This window comes from Plecotus auritus (genome assembly GCF_963455305.1).
Source record: "Plecotus auritus genome assembly, chromosome: 7".
NCBI classification, from domain to species: Eukaryota; Metazoa; Chordata; class Mammalia; order Chiroptera; family Vespertilionidae; genus Plecotus; species Plecotus auritus.
Window position 1 is genome coordinate 58,767,436 of NC_137774.1, and position 17,201 is coordinate 58,784,636.

Below are 17,201 nucleotides of genomic sequence, written 5' to 3' on the forward strand. Positions count from 1 at the left end.
TCGTAGCTGCTTCACGGGTTCTGCCCTGGAGTCAGGAGTAGGCTTATATGAGGTCGGAACTTACTGAGACCTGGCACCACGTGTGTTATTTTCGGTGTGTTAGAAGTACAAGACCATCTTTACAGGATTCTCATCTGTCTTCTGATGACATCAGAAGGGTTTCAAACAGCCTGGCTGGGAATTTGGGCAAGTATTTGCGCAAGAATGAAAAGGTGTTTGCATTTAGGTTATCTGAACTTTCACATCCACTTAAATTCCTCTGCTGCTTGACATTTTAATACTTTTTCTACATATCTTTCCTAAGAAGCAAACTGCTTTAAAAAACCAACTTTGTATTAAAGAACAGTGTCAAGTAAATCAGTGGCAGATGCTTTGCCTCTACAGTCTTTGCCCAAGTGATATGTGTCTTAACTGTATTGCTAATCAATTTCAAATTCTCAGGAGGTTGTAATGGGAGTAGACTATAAATTTCTTTTGTCATATAAGTGTGACGATGAACTCGCACTAGCAGCTCCTTGAACTCTTGTCCCTCTCTTCAGGTGTCTGGCACCTGTAAGTAACGCTCTTGCCCACATGCTGGGCCAGGTGTGCTCTCCCCTCACTTTACCTCCTTCTGCTCCAACCAGATGATGGCATCTGCGACAGTGACCCATTATCTGATCTCTTCATTCATTTATTCTTTCTTTATTTATTTCATTCATCTGTGTATCTATTTGTATTTGAAAAACTATTTAGTATAGTAATGTTTCATAAAGAGACAGAACCCTACAGACCTTTAGGGCCAGAGGAGCTCTTACGAATGCTTTGGTCTCATTTCAGATGGGCAGGCCCATTGCGAAGTAGTCAGGGACTTGCCCACAGCCACTGCCAACTTGCTGAGGTGCTAGACCTGCACTGTCCGGTGTGGCCGCCGCCGTCACGTGCGGTTTCTGAGCACTTGAGATCTGGCCAGACCAACTGAGCTGTGCTATGAATATTAAAAATACAGTGAATTTCAGAAACTTCATACAGATAACAGATCAGAAGCTACCTCACTAATAATTATTTAAATACGGATTATATGTCAAAATGGTATTTGGATGAATTGGGTTAATCAAGTATAAATTTTGCCTTTTTGATTACCTTTTTGATTTATCCTTTGGCTCACATGGATTTTGATTGGACTCCATCGATCTGGAGTGCTCTAGACCTTCCCAACTCTGAGGTTTCTAACAGCTCCTCCATGTGCTAATTTTCTCCAGATTGAGAGGCTGGAGGTCCCCAACTAGAGAGGCCTTCTCTGCCAGCTTCAGGAGTGGGAAATGCAGGTGCTTTATTTATGCTGCCAGCTTGCCCGCCATATGCTGTCCCAGCAGGCAGAAGTAACCCGTCAGTATTTCCTTGGCTGCAACAGTAGTAGTTTGTTTAATGTTCTTTGATACAGATTCTACTACTACCTACTATTGTCTTCCTAACTGTTTAAAAATATACTAGAGGCCCGATGCACAAAATTTGTGCACTGGGGACGGGAGGGTGTCCCCTCAGCCTGGCCTACACCCTCTAGTATTCCGGGACCCCTCGGGGATGTCTGTGGGGATCGGGCCTAAGCCAGCAGTCAGACATCCCTCTCAAGGTCCGGGACCCCTCGCTCCCTACTGCCCGCCTGCTCGCTGCTCCTTAGCGCTGCCACGGAGGCAGGAGAGGCTCCTGCCGCTGCGCTCACCAGCAGTGAACCTGGCTTCTGGCTGAGCGGTGCTCCCGCTGTGGGAGTGCACTAACCACCAGGGGGCAGCTCCTGCGTTGAGCGTCTGCCCCCTGGTGGTCAGTGTGCATCATAGTGACTGGTCGTTCTGGTCATTCCGCCATAACAGTCGCTTAGGCTTTTATTATATAGACTAGATGCCTGGTGCACGAAATTCGTGCACGGGGACTGTGTGTCCCTCAGCCCAGCCTGCACCCTCTCCAATCTGGGACCCCTGGAGGGATGTCCAACTGCCCGTTTAGGCGTGATCCCCGGGATTGGGCCTAAACCGGGAGTCAGACATCCCTCTCACAATCCAGGACTGCTGGCTCCCAACCACTCGCCTGCCTGCCTGCCTGCCTGCCTGATCGCCCCTAAGTGCTTCTGCCTGCCAGCCTGATCACCCCCTAACCACTCCTCTGCCAGCCTGATCGATGCCTAACTGCCCTCCCCTGCCAGCCTGGTCACCCCTAACTGCCCTCCCCTGCCAGCCTGGTCACCCCTAACTGCCCTCCCCTGCCAGCCTGGTCGCCCCTAACTGTCCTCCCCTGCCAGCCTGGTCGCCCCTAACTGTCCTCCCCTGCCAGCCTGGTCACCCCTAACTGCCCTCCCCTGCCAGCCTGGTCGCCCCTAAATGTCCTCCTCTGCTGGCCTGGTTGCCCCTAACTGTCCTGTCCTCCCCTGCCAGCCTGGTCATCCCCAGTTGCCCTCCCCAGCTGGCCCAGTCACCCCTAACTTCCCTCCCCTGCTGGCCTGGTCATCCTTAACTGCCCTCCCCGGCTGGCCTGCCCTCCCCTGCCAGCCTGGTTGTCCCCAACTGCCCTCCTCTGCAGGCCTGGTTTTCCCCAACTGCCCTCCCCTGCAGGCCTGGTCACCCCCAACTGCCCTTCTCTGCAGGCCTGGTCCCCCCCAACCACCCTCCCCTGCAGGCCTGGTTCCCCCAAATGCCCTTCCCTGCAAGCCTGGTTGCCTCTAACTGCTCTCCCCTGCTGGCCTGGTCGCCCCCAACTGCCTTTCGCTGCAGGCCTGATCCTCCCCCCCAAATGCCCTCCCCTTCAGGCCTGGTTCCCCCAAACTGCCCTCCCCTGCAGGCCTGGTCCCCCCCAACTGTCCTCCTCTGCAGGCCTGGTTGCCCCCAACTGCCCTCCCTTGCAGGTCTGGTTCCCCCCAACTGCCCTCCCCTGCAGGCTTGGTTCCCCCCAACTGCCCTTCCTGCAGGCCTGGTTGCCCCTAACTGCCCTCCCCTGCTGGCCTGGTCACCCTCAACTGCCCTCCCCTGCAGGCCTGGTCCCCCCAACTGTCCTCCCCTGCAGGCCTGGTCCCCCCCAACTGTCCTCCTCTACAGGCCTGGTTGCCCCCAACTCCCTCCTCTGCCGGCCCGGTCACCCCTAACTGCCCTCCCCTGCAGGCTTGGTTGCTCCCAACTGCCCTCCTCTGCCAGCCCGGTCACCCCTAACTGCCCTCCCCTGCCGGCCTGATTGCCCCCAGCTGCCCTCCCCTGCAGGCTTGATTGCCCCCAACTGCGCTCTCCTGTCGGCTATCTTGTGTCCAGATGGGGACGGCCATCTTTGACCACATGGGCGCAGCCATCTTGTGTGTTGGAGTGATGGTCAATTTGCATATTACCTGTTTATGATATAGGATTGTCTGCCTGGCCCCCAGAAGCATTCGAGTTTGCATGTACTGTAATGATTTTTTTCTTCCAATTTTTATTAACTATACAAACAACATTTTAGAGCCAAGTAAGAAAAATTACTAGTAACTTAACTCCCTAAATAAACTATAAAAGTTCAAGATAAAAGCGGATTTTCATATTCACTTCTAGTCTTTGTCAAAGTTATTAATTAGCAATTTTATCACTAAAATTCTTCCTTCCCCGAAATACCTTTCGTTATTTTTTCACTTTGAGCAGTGCAATTCAGGCTTTTGTTTTCTTGAAAATCGTTTCTTCTTTTTTTCCCCCTCTTAGTTACAAATCTTCATCTGCATGTGTTCTCTGGTTCTAAGAACTTGAAAGGGAAAGAGATAAACCTTTCTCAAAAATGTTAGTAATCTCTGGGATATGAGTCTTTACAATAATTATGAAGGAAACTTTTGAAACCCACTGTGCAGAATTCTGCCTTAAGAAAGGAAGTGTAGAGAGAAGGCTGGTGGCATGTGTGCTCATTTTCCCATTTGAATCAAGTTCTGAGTGATGGGTTTCATTTCTGAGCCTTTACCTTCAGGAGCTCTTTTGAGTTTAGAAAGACACAGCATCGTTTGGGCCATGGAAAGGATAGCTACTCTATTAGATGTAAAGGCATTCATTTTTCTCATTACTTCTAATCCAGCATATATGTGAAGAGGTTATCTGCTCTGATAAAATGTTATTTTCATCTAGGGAGAAGTAATTGGGTTTATTGTGGTTCTTGTCATCACTCGTGAGCATTCATTCCCATCTTCAGTTTTCCCCATGGTTGATGTGGGCCACAGCTGGATAAGCAGGGCCTTAAACTCACCTGGCCTGCCCGGTGCCTGCTGAGATGACGTTGCGTAGAGGCCTCACTGCTACTGCAGAGACTTGGCAAGTGACAGACTCGTTGGTTTCCTCCCTCCTCCTAAAGTAGCTAAAAAAGTCAGGGTTAGAAAAAGCAGCACTGTGAGAAAAACAAGTGGGAACTCAAAGGAAAAACCTCTGCTGTTTGTCACATCGAAGTCTGTTCTGAATGAAATTCCAAATTCTGAATTCATTCCCCATGTGGCAGCCAAATGCTAAAGTATAACTCAGGTCATGTCATCCCTCCACTTAGAACTCTTCCGGGAGCTTTCCTAGCACTTAGAGAAACACTCAAACTCCTCTCTGAGGTCGCCACCTGTGTAGCCTGGCTTGTGGTGCCTGCCTCTCTCCTTGCCACGTTGGCTGACTTCCTGTTCTTTGACCATGTCAGAGGTCATTGCTACTTCAGGGCCTGTGTACTTGCTGTTTCTTCTTCCTGCAAATGCATTTTCTCCACATCTAGGCATGCTGGCTCCTTGTCATCAGGGCTCAGCTCAGATGACTCCTGCAGGAGCCTTCTCTGGCCCCCATCTAATGCCCCTCCCCACAAGTTACTCTGGTCCAGTACCTAGTTTCATACCGTTCATTGTGTTGACTGTTATTGGATATTATTTGTTTGCTTGGTTATTCTGTTCCCTGCTTATTATGTTTCTTTCGTCACTGGGAGGTAAGTTTCGTGAGGATAGAGCCTGTCTTATGTACTGTGATCTCCCCAGAGCCGAGAACCCTACCTTCAGTTGGTTCTTAAAACATTTGCCTTAAATAAAGTAAAGCAATAAAGGAACATAACATTTAATTTGCTGTAATGTGATAAAGTCTTACATAACATAAAACTTCTAAATCTTTTCTTGAGCTGATAAGCAGGTAATTATAGAACTGCATTCAATATGTGTACCCTGGGCTGAACCTCAGTTCCCACCACTGGGATGTGCGACGGCCTCAGAGACTGACTTTTGCTTTGGGGTTTCAATTCACATTGTTCAGCCGTATGAAGGAAAAGAACCCCTCTCCATTTCCACAAGGCAACATTGACAAAGGAATTTCAGAATGATTCCTAAGTTTTCTTGTCTGGATCTCTTGGAACTGGAAAAAATGTTAAGTGCACAGATTCAAGCCAGGTAAGGGAAAATGGTAACTTCCCTTCCCATTGGAAATGGAACAATAACTCAGGAATGAATGAAGCATGTGAGGGTATCCAAAATAGGTTAACACTTGAGATTGCAATTCCAAAATATCGGAAGTTGTGTAGTGACTAATGTGCCCAGAAGTTGATCTTCTTGCGGATTCCACAGGAATTTGATTCCCTAAATTGCAGCAGAAAGCAGAACCAGGGGCAAAACTGACTCACGGCACAAGATAAGAGCCAGACAGCCAACATTCCTTTGCTATATTCTGAAGTAATTAACTCCTCCCTTTTTGCTAGAATCCTGAACATATAGCACATCCAGGGGTGTGGCCAGGCTCCCACCTGTACAGAAACCACTTAGGAGAAGACGTTGTATGCAGAGGCAGTGAGTGGCGTTGGCGTTGCTGAGGTGTTCTGTTGTCTGTCTATTTATTTTTCATATTTCTGTACTTTCTTCTATTCCTTATTAAGATGTATGGCAGCATTAGTATTGGGTGTCATTAAGCCAGGAAGTTCAAAATAACATCGAGCAGGCCAGGGCTAGGGGGCAACTAGCCCTGGGACCAGGGATCCTGACTTCTCTCTGTTGCGCTCATGGTTATGGAGGTTCCAGCCATTACACCTGCATTCCAGCCAGCAGGAGGGATGAAGGAGTAAAGGTCAAGCCCCTTTTTATACAGCTGTTTCCTAGAGGTTGCACTTCTGTTGATGCCCTGGGACAAGAACTTGGGCACATGGCCACACCTAGCTGCAAGGATGGCTGTTTGCCCAGCAGAAATGTGAGAGTTGTGCCACTGAAGAGGAAGAGAAGAGATAACAGGAGAAACTGGCAATTTTGCCACAAGTGACTCAAGTCTGAGGGCAGTGCTGAGCTGGAGCCTAAGTGGCTGCTTTCTCACCTGATCAAGGCGCTCAGAGGATCCACCCTCACTCAGGTCTGGCCTATGTGCTGTTTGGAGCATGGGCTTCGGTCACATTTCATGTTACAGTTGCAGGTTCCTAAAGCTTCTGGAATTCTTACAATATCGTCATGTTACTGGTGGGTATACCAAGAATAGTATTAGAGCAGTGGCTAAGCACGTCAGCACGTCGGCCGTGGAGCCGACTGCCCGAGTTGAATTCCAGCGCTTACCTCTGCTTGGCTCTGTGCCTTGGGTGGATTGCTGGATTTCTCTGTTCCCGGGAAGGCTGATGGTAAAGGCCCATCCTTCGGAGGCTGCTGGGGGATTAGTGAGCTGAGTGCTTGAAGTAGCACCTGGCCCTTAGGATAGCACCCATTGTCACCAGTTGTTTTCCTAATACAGACTATGTGGATGGAAAGGCTAGAAGAACTAGGCAGCCACCCCTTTCTGCTCCACTAGTTTTCCCGTCCCAGGACTCCCAGCAGCTGTCACAGATCCTGAGGGTTAGGAAGGCTAATGGGTATTACTTTTGTATTACAGGGAACTTCTCTCCAGAGAATGTAAATGACACGGCCAGAGAAACGTGCTTAAACTGGTTTTTCAAGATCGCTTCCATCAGGGAGCTCATTCCAAGATTGTATCCTTCTTTGTCTGATGATTTTAAAGAGGCGGAAAGCGTTGCACCATGTGGTGGCCCCGCGTGGTGGCCGCCTGAGCACAGGCCCGCCACATTCTAGAGAAGCCTTGGGACCCTGGCTTTCCTCTAGCAGTTTTCTGGTTTTTCCTTTGACTACGGTGCCGTGCACCAGGCTTTTGTTTCCAGTGAGGGACACCCCCACATTAACTCTTTCCATTTAAATGGTTTGTTTTCAAGTGTTTTCTCTGGTTCCACGAATTTGAAAGGGTCAAGCATCTCCACACAAATGCCAGTATTGAGAACAGAGAATTGGACTGATACATACACTGAATCTTAGTTATCTGACGTTCAAGTTTTCTCTGTAAATCTTCATTGAAAATGCTCAGCACCTGGTTTGAATTTCAGCATGCAACCATGAATCAGCATGTAACATTTTCCAAATTTTGTTTTAAATAGGTATGAAACCTTGAAAACCAAATACAAAGGCCACAAGCCACTAGCTCACTTAATTCTCTGATGTTTGAGAGCCATTGTTGCTCCCTCTTGTGAAGACACACTTAGTTCTGCTCATAAATAGTTATTTCTCCCCGCGGGGAGCGTGCCGTCTGTAAATGTCTTTCTTAACGGAATGCTTTTGTAGTTATGTGGAAGCATCCATCCTGAAGTGTAACAAGTTCCTCTCCAAAATGTAAGGCTCTTCCTAAATGTCCAGAACCATAACATTTCCAAAGAATCAGCTCCTCCTCCCCATGGCAATGTCATAGTCGCTGTTCTTATTTGGTTATCTAGAGGCAAATCTTCCATGCACTTTCTTATTTTATCTAAATGAAAACTGAATGGAGTAGAGGTACCATTTAATCCTCGTTTTACTGATAAATGAGCTCAAGCTGGGAGAAGTGGTTGAGTGGCTCACTTGTCCTCAACTCGGCTGGAGATGAGTCCTGGTCGGCCATTGCAGTCCGTGTGGCTTGAGCACCTTGTGTGGCATCTGCCCTCAGCTCCCTCCTCTGTGAGCAGGGTCCTGGGCAGCGTGCGAGCTGCATGCACCACAGAGCAGCACAGTAGGCGGTGCCTCCAAGCCCTGCTATCTAGGCGGGCGGTGAAGACCACATCAGGAGCGGAGCCTTCATCCTTGAGCTCCAGGTTGCTCTGGGTCACCGCGGCCATTGTTTTGAGGGCAGTCACAGAGCCGCTGGGAAACCGGGAGTCCTGTTGGGTAGCATGTAGGTAATAAACTCCCCAATGCTGTGGCCAACTGGGGGCTCCACAGAGGTGGGCTTAGAATCTAGTGTACCAGCCATGCTTGATGGGATCTAAGGGTGCCTGGGTTGTCTGGGGACAACACTGGTGTGGAAGGAGCAGTTATTTTGCTTCACCAGTTGGTGCAAGGTAGTGCCCCAGGCAGAGGGAGTCAGTCCCGTGTTGCAGGAGAAATAAATACTGCACAGTTCCCATGCTGGGGGCTGCTGACGCCAGCCAGCGTGCGGGGTCAGGTGCTGGGAGGGAGCAGGGTCCCAGACGGTCAGTTAGTGCCAGAGGAATATACAGGAGTGGACGAAAGGAGGGTTACAGTTGTGAGTATGCAAAACGAGATTATGCTTATATTATTACTTCTTCATTATTGCATTATTTATTTGTATTACAATTGTAAACCTCATTTTGCCCACCCCTGTAGATAATAGTGAGAATATGGAAATCAGGGGGTACCCATCCACAGGAAATAATTGGAGGACAAAAACTGGTAAAATAGTAAAATACATGTGACCTCAGCAGGAAAAAAGTGAAGGTTAGACTCCCGCACTTGGAAATGGTAAAGATGAAAGAAACCATTCAACGAACGAATGACTCATGAATGAGAGAAAGGCTGTTGGTACAGAGCCTTAGAAAACTGACAATTTGACCTTGGTTTGTTTCTAAAACCTGACTTCCTCTCCCTGAATTTGGGGAGTTTGGCTTTGTCTTTATTTTAAAAATGAGACCCCAGGGAGCTCTCCTATGGGGTGTAATGCTGCCTTCTTTTGCTCTGACAGGGGTATCTCGGAATGTCTGCCCCGCCTGACCAGCATGATTCGAGGGATCGGAGACCCGCTGGTGTCGGTGTATGCCAGGGCCTATCTGTGCCGGGTAGGCCCTCAATGGCTGCGCTCCCAAAGGTGGCAGCCTCCCATCTCCTTCAGTGTTGGCATGGGCTTCTGTTGTTTTTTTTTTCCAGTCATAATTTATCCCCCCTCTTCCACCTCCAACCACTCGCTCACCCCCACAGTCACCACACTTGTTCCTGTCCATGAGTTCCTTCACTTTTTTTTTTTTCTCAATCCCTTCCCTCCCCCTCACCCCCCACCAGGGCTGTCTGCCTGCACTCTATGAGTCTGTCTCTATTTTGCTTGTTAGTTCAGATTGTTCATAGATTCCACATATGAGTGAAATCATGTGGTACTTGTCTTTCTCTGACGCTTATTTCACTTAGCATATTGTTCTCCAGGTGCATCCATGCTGTCACAAAGGATAAAATTTCCTTCCGTTTCATGGCAGAGTAGTATCCATCCTGTAAATGTCCCATAGCCATTTTATCTGCTCATCTCCTGGTGGGCACTTGGGCTGTGTCTGAATCTTGGCTGCTATAAATAATGCTGCAGTGAACACAGGATGCATACTAGTATTCTTTTGAACTAGTGTTTCGGGTTCTTCAGATAAATTCCTAGAAGTGGAATTGCTGGGTCATAAGGCAGTTCCATTTTTTTTTTTTTTAAATATATTTTATTGATTTTTTACAGAGAGGAAGGAAGAGTGATAGATAGTCAGAAACATCGATGAGAGAGAAACATCAGCTGCCTCTTGCACACCTCCTACTGGGGATGTGCCCTCAACCAAGTTACATGCCCTTGACCGGAATCGAACCTGGGACATTTCAGTCCGCAGGCTGACGCTCTTCCACTGAGCCAAACCGGTTTTGGCTAGGCAGTTCCATTTTTAATGTTTTGAGGAAATTCCATACTGCTTTCCACAGTGGCTGCACCAGTCTGCACTCCCATCAGCAGTGCAGGAGGACTCCCTTTTCTCCACGTCCTGGCCAGCACTTGTTTGTTGCTTTGTTGCTTTGTTGATGGGAGCCATTCTGACAGATGTGAAGTGATGTCTCATTGTGGTTTTAATTTGCATCTCTCTGATGATTGTGACATTGAGCATCTTTTCATATATCCATTGGCCATGTGTATGTCCTCTTCGGAGAAGTGTCTATTCAGGTCATTGACCCATTTTTTAATTTGATTTTTTTTTTTTGGTGTTGAGTTTTATAAGTTCTTTATAAATTTTGGATACTAACCCCTTACCAGATATATCGGCGAACATGTTCTCCCATTCAGTGGGTTGTCTTTCATTTTGTTTATGGTTTCCTTTGCTGTGCAAAAACTCTTTAGTTTGATGTAGTACCATTTGTTTATTTTTTTTCTTTTGTTTCCCTTGCCTGAGGAGACATATCAGAAAAAAATATTGCTATGAGAAACATCTGAGATTTTATTGTCTATGTTTTCTTCTGGGATTTTTATAGTTTTGAGTTTAATATTTAAGTCTTTAATTTAGTTTGAGTTTATTCTTGTGAGATTGCAGACCCGTCCCAGGAAGAATGGTGATGAAATGTACTGTATCTATTGAAATCATTTTAGCAATCCATTGCTAACTAAGAAACATTCAAACCTGTAAAGAACTTTTGTGAGTTTATTTGAGCCAAACTGTCGACAATTGCCCAGAAGCAGAATCTCAAGGCATTGAGATAATGCTCTGGAGAATGGTGTTTTTCACCTATTTTTATAAATTGTGGTCAAAGGAGGAGATGTAAATGGGTTACATGAATTCCATTGGTGATGGATTAGGGAGGCAGGAGAAAGCAAAGCAGCAAACCTCTGGAATTGGATAAAAAGTAAAATGATAGACATATACCTCTTTGACATAGGTGGGTGCAGGATAGTTAACAGGCAGTAGTTTATAACAATGAGGGGGTTTGTGGTCTCTCCTCTGGACCATCAGTTGTGCCCCGAGGAATCTGGAAAGAAGGGAAGTTACAAGTTACTCTAACATTATTCCAAAGGTATGTTATCATAGATAACGACAGCAGGCTCAGTTAAGATAAAAATTGATCTTTGTCAGGGAAGATATTGGCCTAGGACATGACTACCTACCATAAACTGCTTTTTAATTAAAAAGTTTGCATTTCAGACCCCCCTTTGTGGTCACTTTAGGTCTGAGTTTGCAAGGCCGCCATGCAGGCCTTCTCTGAACTAGTCAGGTTAGCATGTGGCCCCTTTCCTCACCACCAGCCAGTGCATTAACTCCCCTGATTGACTAGTTACTAAAAATTTTTGACAAAAAGAATGAGACAGTGCACATTAGTAAGAATTCTTATAGTTTCTAAGTGGTAAAAACCCAGTTCATACTACTTTAAGTAAAAAGAGATTGGTCTGAAGAGCCTCGGGATAGTGTAGGTGTGGCTAGGTCCAGGGCCTTAGAGCATTGCCAAGATTCATGCTCTCCGTCTCCCTCTGCTCCGTTTTCCTCTGGACTGACTGTATTCCGAGGCTGCTATTTCCACACGGTGACCCATAGCAGCTTCAGGCTTTCATCGTTCAACGTAGGAACCCCTGTAGAACGGAGTCCCTTTTCCCGGTAGTTTTAGTGAGTCTCCTGGCTGATTCGCAGTGAACCATGTTGGGTCACTCATCCGGTGCTCCTCCCTGGAACTCAGGGTGGCCGGGTCCCACTCTGCCCCAAGCTCCTGATCTGAAAGTGTGATCCCCACAGACAGCAACAGTGAGAAAGAGTGCCAGGCAGACAGTACAGTGGGTGGAAATCATGAGCAACTGCCGGTGTTCCTCCAGGTAGAAATCTTTCAGGTCCATTTGGCTGATGGGAAGGGAAAACAAAGCAGCAAAGCAATGAGTGGAGGGGCGGGGGTGGGGGGGGGGTGGGGGTGGAGCTCAGTCCTTTATCTAAGGAAAGTGTGATTAACGCCTCTTCTTGGTCAAGGCCCTTCCAGCCCATGCCACTGCTTGTCCACTGGGCCTGTGTTTGCTGTCACGGGACAGATAATTATTTTCTTTCTAAGATATAATTAAGTGCAAGGAAAGACAATAGAATCAAAACATAGTAGAACTGGATCTGACAGCCATAGTGCTGCCCTTGGAATTTAACACCTGGTGAGTTGCATAATCCTCAGGAATTCCTCACAGCTATCTACAGTAGAAATCCTCACTACTGTTAGTTAATCTTCGAGCTTCTGGGGAGTGAGGAGAGTAGCAAAAATCTGTCCCTGTTGGAAAAACCAGGCCCCAGAAAAGCAACTTTCCTTGCGAAGTTGATTTTGTGCTAAAGCCAGCGAGTGTTTGAGCAGCATAAAGGGACATTGCGATGCTTCGCTTTGTTTTAAGCACATGAGCTCCCTCCATAGCTCAGACTACACACTTCCACTCAACCCCAGGCCTCTGGCCACCTTCTCTCTGATAGCAAATGCTTTCAGCTGGAAATGCTAGTCTTTTCTTAACAATGAACATAGGAACCAATGGATTATAGCAAAGAATGAATTCATATATTTTAAGAATGCAACAGTGAAGTCCCAGTTGACTCTCTTGCATACCATAATCCATGTGTGTTTATCACCTTTCAGAGAGGAAGAGAAAATTGTACCCACAACCTTGAAGTACATTCCTCCTTAGTGCTATATTGATTTGTCCTCCTGGCCATCTGTTCAGAAATACATTCATTACATCTGGGAAACTGCAAAGATGATTACTGCAGATATTGTCCCTTATTTATTAAAAAGAGCTCTGTGAGCCCTAGCCGGTTTGGCTTAATGGATAGAGCGTCAGCCTGTGGACTGAAGGGTCCCAGGTTTGATTCTGGTCAAGGGTACATGCCTGGGTTGCGGGCTTGCTCTCCAGTAGGGGGTGTGCCAGAGGCAGCCAATCAGTGATTCCCTCTCACCATTGATGCTTCTGTCTCTCTCCCTTTCCCTTCCTCTCTGAAATCAATAAAAATATATTTAAAAAAAATAAAAGAGCTTCTGTGGCTTTTTAATGAAAATGGTATATGTTTATTTGAATAAGAAAACAGGTAAATAAAAAAGAATAAAAATGAACTTTCTGGGCTTCTCTCTGCCTGTATATAATATTATCTGTGTGTATATTTTTTATTTACAAAAATGACACCATACTGTGTATATTATTTGTGGCCTGTTTTACCATAGTCAGGGTCTTTTCATTTTGTTTGCCTGCAGGTGGGAATGGAAGTAGCCCCACATCTGAAAGAAAGTCTAAATAAGAACTTTTTTGACTTCCTCCTCACATTCAAACAGGTAGGAGAACACCGTCAGAACAGCTAATTGATGTAGCAGTTGCTCTGCCAAGTTGAGGTTGCTTAATGCTCTTTAGATGTGTAAACCCTGGAAATCACACTGGCCTCCAGCACAGGCCATTGGAACGTGTTGATGGCACTGACCAGGCAGAGAGAGCTGATGCGTATTGTTGACAGGAGGCATCTCCAGTGGATCAGACTTTCTTTCTCTCTAACGCCTGCGGCTCCGTCTTCTCGGGCTCCTGCTTTGTGCAGCGCACATTTCCAGAGCAGCTCAGCTTAGCAACATGGAAAGCTTTGCTTGTTTTTCTAGTTTTGAAAAAAAGCCCTGGAAAACCAGCCATTTCTGTCAGGGTCACCCACATACTCACAGGTGTGCAGTCGCGAGCTACATGCGCTGTTTCTCATGCTCCTTTCCCTTGTGTTTAAGTGTGTCTTTGGTCTCCTCTAGATTCATTCGGACACAGTACAGAACCATCTGGCAGTCCAAGGGGTGGAGCTCTCATCCTACCTCCCCTTGTACTCACCTGCCATGGACTGGATATTCCAGTGCATTTCCTACCATGCCCCCGAGGTAAGTGCCATGCGCATCGGTATGAAGGTCACGTCGAGGGGCAGTGCTGGGCTCCTCTTTCCTATGTTCTGTGGAATGACCTCTGCATCCGTGTGCCCCATAGGGTAAATAGGGCCCTTTCATTGCAGAGGGCTCACCACTGTGGCTGGTCAGTACGCAGCACTTTTCTTAATTGTCTTGTTACAACTCTGAGATGGGTGTGTGGAAGTTCAGAGAGGCCAGTACTTACAGATGGTCACACAGCTAAAAAGTGGTGTAACTGCACATAAGTCCATGGAAAAAGTTTATTCTGTGGTGGGAAAGAGAAAAAGGGGCCTTTTCTACAGAACAAGGATACATAGTACAAATCAAAACTCAAGTATACCTGCCTTTTCCCAGAAACTGCAAACCACATTGGCAGCCCTAAAGAAAAAGGATGTAACTGACTAAGCAATCCCACTCTTAAGAATATCGCATAGAAATGACAAGTACACAACCCATACACGTACATGCATATGTGTGTTATCAGAGAAAACGTGTCTTGCCTCCCCTGGTTACTGCTGGGGATAGAGTCCTTGCAGTATCCCAAGAAAAGGAATTTTCTGAGACTCGTACAAGAGGATGCGATATAGTAGAAAGCTTTATTTTTGTGGAATTACACCCCTGGGTATTCAGAGTCCCATTTCCCCTAGTCCAGTCCTAGAAGAAGTGTGGCTGGGATTTTAGAGCTAAATCAGAGCCAGTGTCCCAGGTTTCCTCTCCATGTTGGAGCCGGGTTCAGTTCAGCACCAGGCTAGTTGCAGTCCATCAGTCCTTTGTGTGTGGAGGTCTGCATGGCCGTGGGCCACATGGGAGAATACCAGGAAGCCAAGCGTGCCAACAGGAGCCAAGAGAGTGAACTTCTTTGTTCAGGGATTAGTGTCCCAGATCTTCCCGTGCTTGCGTGGCCTTTCCCAGTGGCTTCTGCTCCAGGTGTGACTGACAGGCAAGTACGGTCCCTATGTCATCCACTTTTTTGGGCATGCATCTGTCTGCTCTTTGTTGGATCCTTGCCCATGTTTTAGGGAACATGCCTAGAATGTCTGGTCTTTCCTTTGCTGCTTTTGTTATTAATTACTAGTTAATTACAAGGGTATCATTTCCCCCTTAGAGAGAAGGAACCTCTTTGTAATCTTACAAAGGACGAGTAGACAAAGGTCTTTATCTTTCTGTGGCTGCTCCCTGTTTTTAAGGGGCGTAGTCCTGCCAATCCCAAGGCCCAGAGGCTCTCCCCATCTGACAGAGAGGGGCAGCAAAAGGGAAAGGAGCTGCATGCAGGGAAGAGGGATTTTGCAAAGTCCAGGTCTGTCTGGTGTCCCTGGGAGCTGACATCCTTGTTGTATTCAATAAATGACAAGCTTGACCAGAAGTTTAAATGACGTCATTCAAAAGTGAGGAGACTTACAGCAACTACAGGTCATGTGAGAGGTAAAAACCCATGTGATAAAGGGAAAGGCTAACTTTCAGTGTCCCCCATTAGGTTAGGGAGTGGCTTCCCGGGAGGCAGGTGGGTCCCCCCGTCTGAGGCCCTCTTGTCCACCATACTTAAATTAAGCTAAGGGAAATAGTCTAAGGTTTCCCTGTGAGAAACTGTGGGCCTTTCTGTCTGAATCATGTGGGCAGAAAAGGGAAAGGAGTTTCAAGTGAAGTATATACTTGATTGACCATCTATACTTTATTGACTCAACTCTAAGTCCAGACTGTTAAGTCCATATTTCAGGAGACAGTGATACCGATGGCTTCTATAGTGAGGCCTGTATTGTGTGAGCAAGTACTTAGGTAAACAAGGGCAGAAGCATACATTCTATGAAAAAGAAGGAAACAAAATACTAATGTACAGAGCAGGTCATAAGCCGGTGGAGAAGACTTGCAGATGCAAGGCCCCTGATGGAATGAAAGAACACAGTGATGATGAATTCGGTGGGATGCTATGGACCCTTTAAAATGGTGGTGACTCATGCGGAAGATCTGTCTCTCCTGGCTTAAGGGTGTTCACAGTACAGTGCTGAATGAATACAGGAGGCTGTACACACTGCTGTGCATGTCCTGAGTGTAGCGTGGCCTAGTGTCCAGATGTGGGCTCTGGAGCTTGGGTGCCGGGCCTGAATCTCGTCTCTGTTTACAACAGTCCAGATAAAGCAGAGGCCAAGCCATGTGTCTGTAACCACCCTGAGCCTTTCTCTCCATCTGGAACAAGGGAGCAGAAGAATTCAACTTCTAATCTGGTGCATGGATGAAACCCGCCAGCCCATTTGCAGTGCTTAGGGGAGTGCCCATGTGTAGGGTTTGAATGTTTGTCCTGTTGTCAGGATTGCAACATGGTTTCTGTATTCCTGAGAGTGAGCTGGGAGGGTGAGATTTTACATCATTTTTCTTGGCCTGTGTTTTCTAACTTTTCAGCAAGTATAATGCATTTTTTATAGTTTGATTTTTCCAAATTCAAAAGTATGAGGAGAAATAGGGACATCTTGTATTTCAGGTGGGTTTATTAATATAAAATAAATTGATTTTTAATCAAGCCAGTATAAACAGAGGTTATTTGAAAGTTGCAGGCCATTCTCTGTGGTCAAGCATAGTCTCAGTAACCACATGCTGGCCAGGCTCCTGGGCAGAGGTGCCGTGAACTTGACTGTGGACAGGGCCACCTACCTTTCAGCTAAATGCCTGAAACCCATGGACAGACTGACATGTTTGGAAGTGAGGACACTTATTCTCCCCCCTTATTTTAATGAAAGGCAAAATCAGATTTAAAATAAAATGCTTGTGTCATAGGGTGTTCTTCCTTTTATTTTAAATACTGATAAGCTTTGATTCTTAGGGCACTTAAAGAAGGAATATGAGGTGTCTTAGAAAAAATTAATCATTTTCAAAACGCGGAAGAATGGATGTCAGTGTAGAGGGCAGTGTGGAAAATGTGTGTGGTGGTATGATGCCTAGAAGCTTGGTGACAGTGGCTGGGGTGTGTCGGCAGAGAAGTTAGAGCTGTATGTGTCTTAACGGGTCCCACCTCCAAAGTAGGGGGTGGCCAAATTTGGCTGCAGTATTTGGTTATATACAAGACAGACCAGGGAAACCCAGCAGAAAGGAGCCATGTAGATGCGAGGAAGGAGCGATGACTTCAGCCACGATATCTGACATCCACAATTTCACATTGAAATTGAAATACAAAATACCTTCCCCTCAAACATCTGTGATTCAAAAAGGCTTTCTTGTTGTTTGATGACAGGCTTCTCTTCCCCTTACTATTAAAATTATAGTAAGTTAAATAGGATTATGCTTCCCATTTAAGGCACATTCTACACATCCTATCTAATAAAAGAGTAATATGCAAATTGACCATCACTCC

General features: G+C 46.5%; 1 protein-coding gene across 4 annotated transcripts in view; it reads left to right on the forward strand.

The window, feature by feature from the left end:
• Window positions 1-17,201, forward strand: part of VPS35L (VPS35 endosomal protein sorting factor like) — a 147,667-nt gene that overhangs the window by 49,745 nt on the left and 80,721 nt on the right. For all 4 annotated transcript variants that reach the window (XM_080681846.1, XM_080681845.1, XM_080681844.1 and 1 more), the window contains 5 exons: window positions 6,825-6,921; window positions 7,562-7,609; window positions 8,952-9,045; window positions 13,187-13,264; window positions 13,715-13,837. In XM_080681846.1, the coding sequence (XP_080537972.1) occupies window positions 6,825-6,921; window positions 7,562-7,609; window positions 8,952-9,045; window positions 13,187-13,264; window positions 13,715-13,837 (440 nt within the window). The remainder of the gene's footprint in view (window positions 1-6,824; window positions 6,922-7,561; window positions 7,610-8,951; window positions 9,046-13,186; window positions 13,265-13,714; window positions 13,838-17,201) is intronic.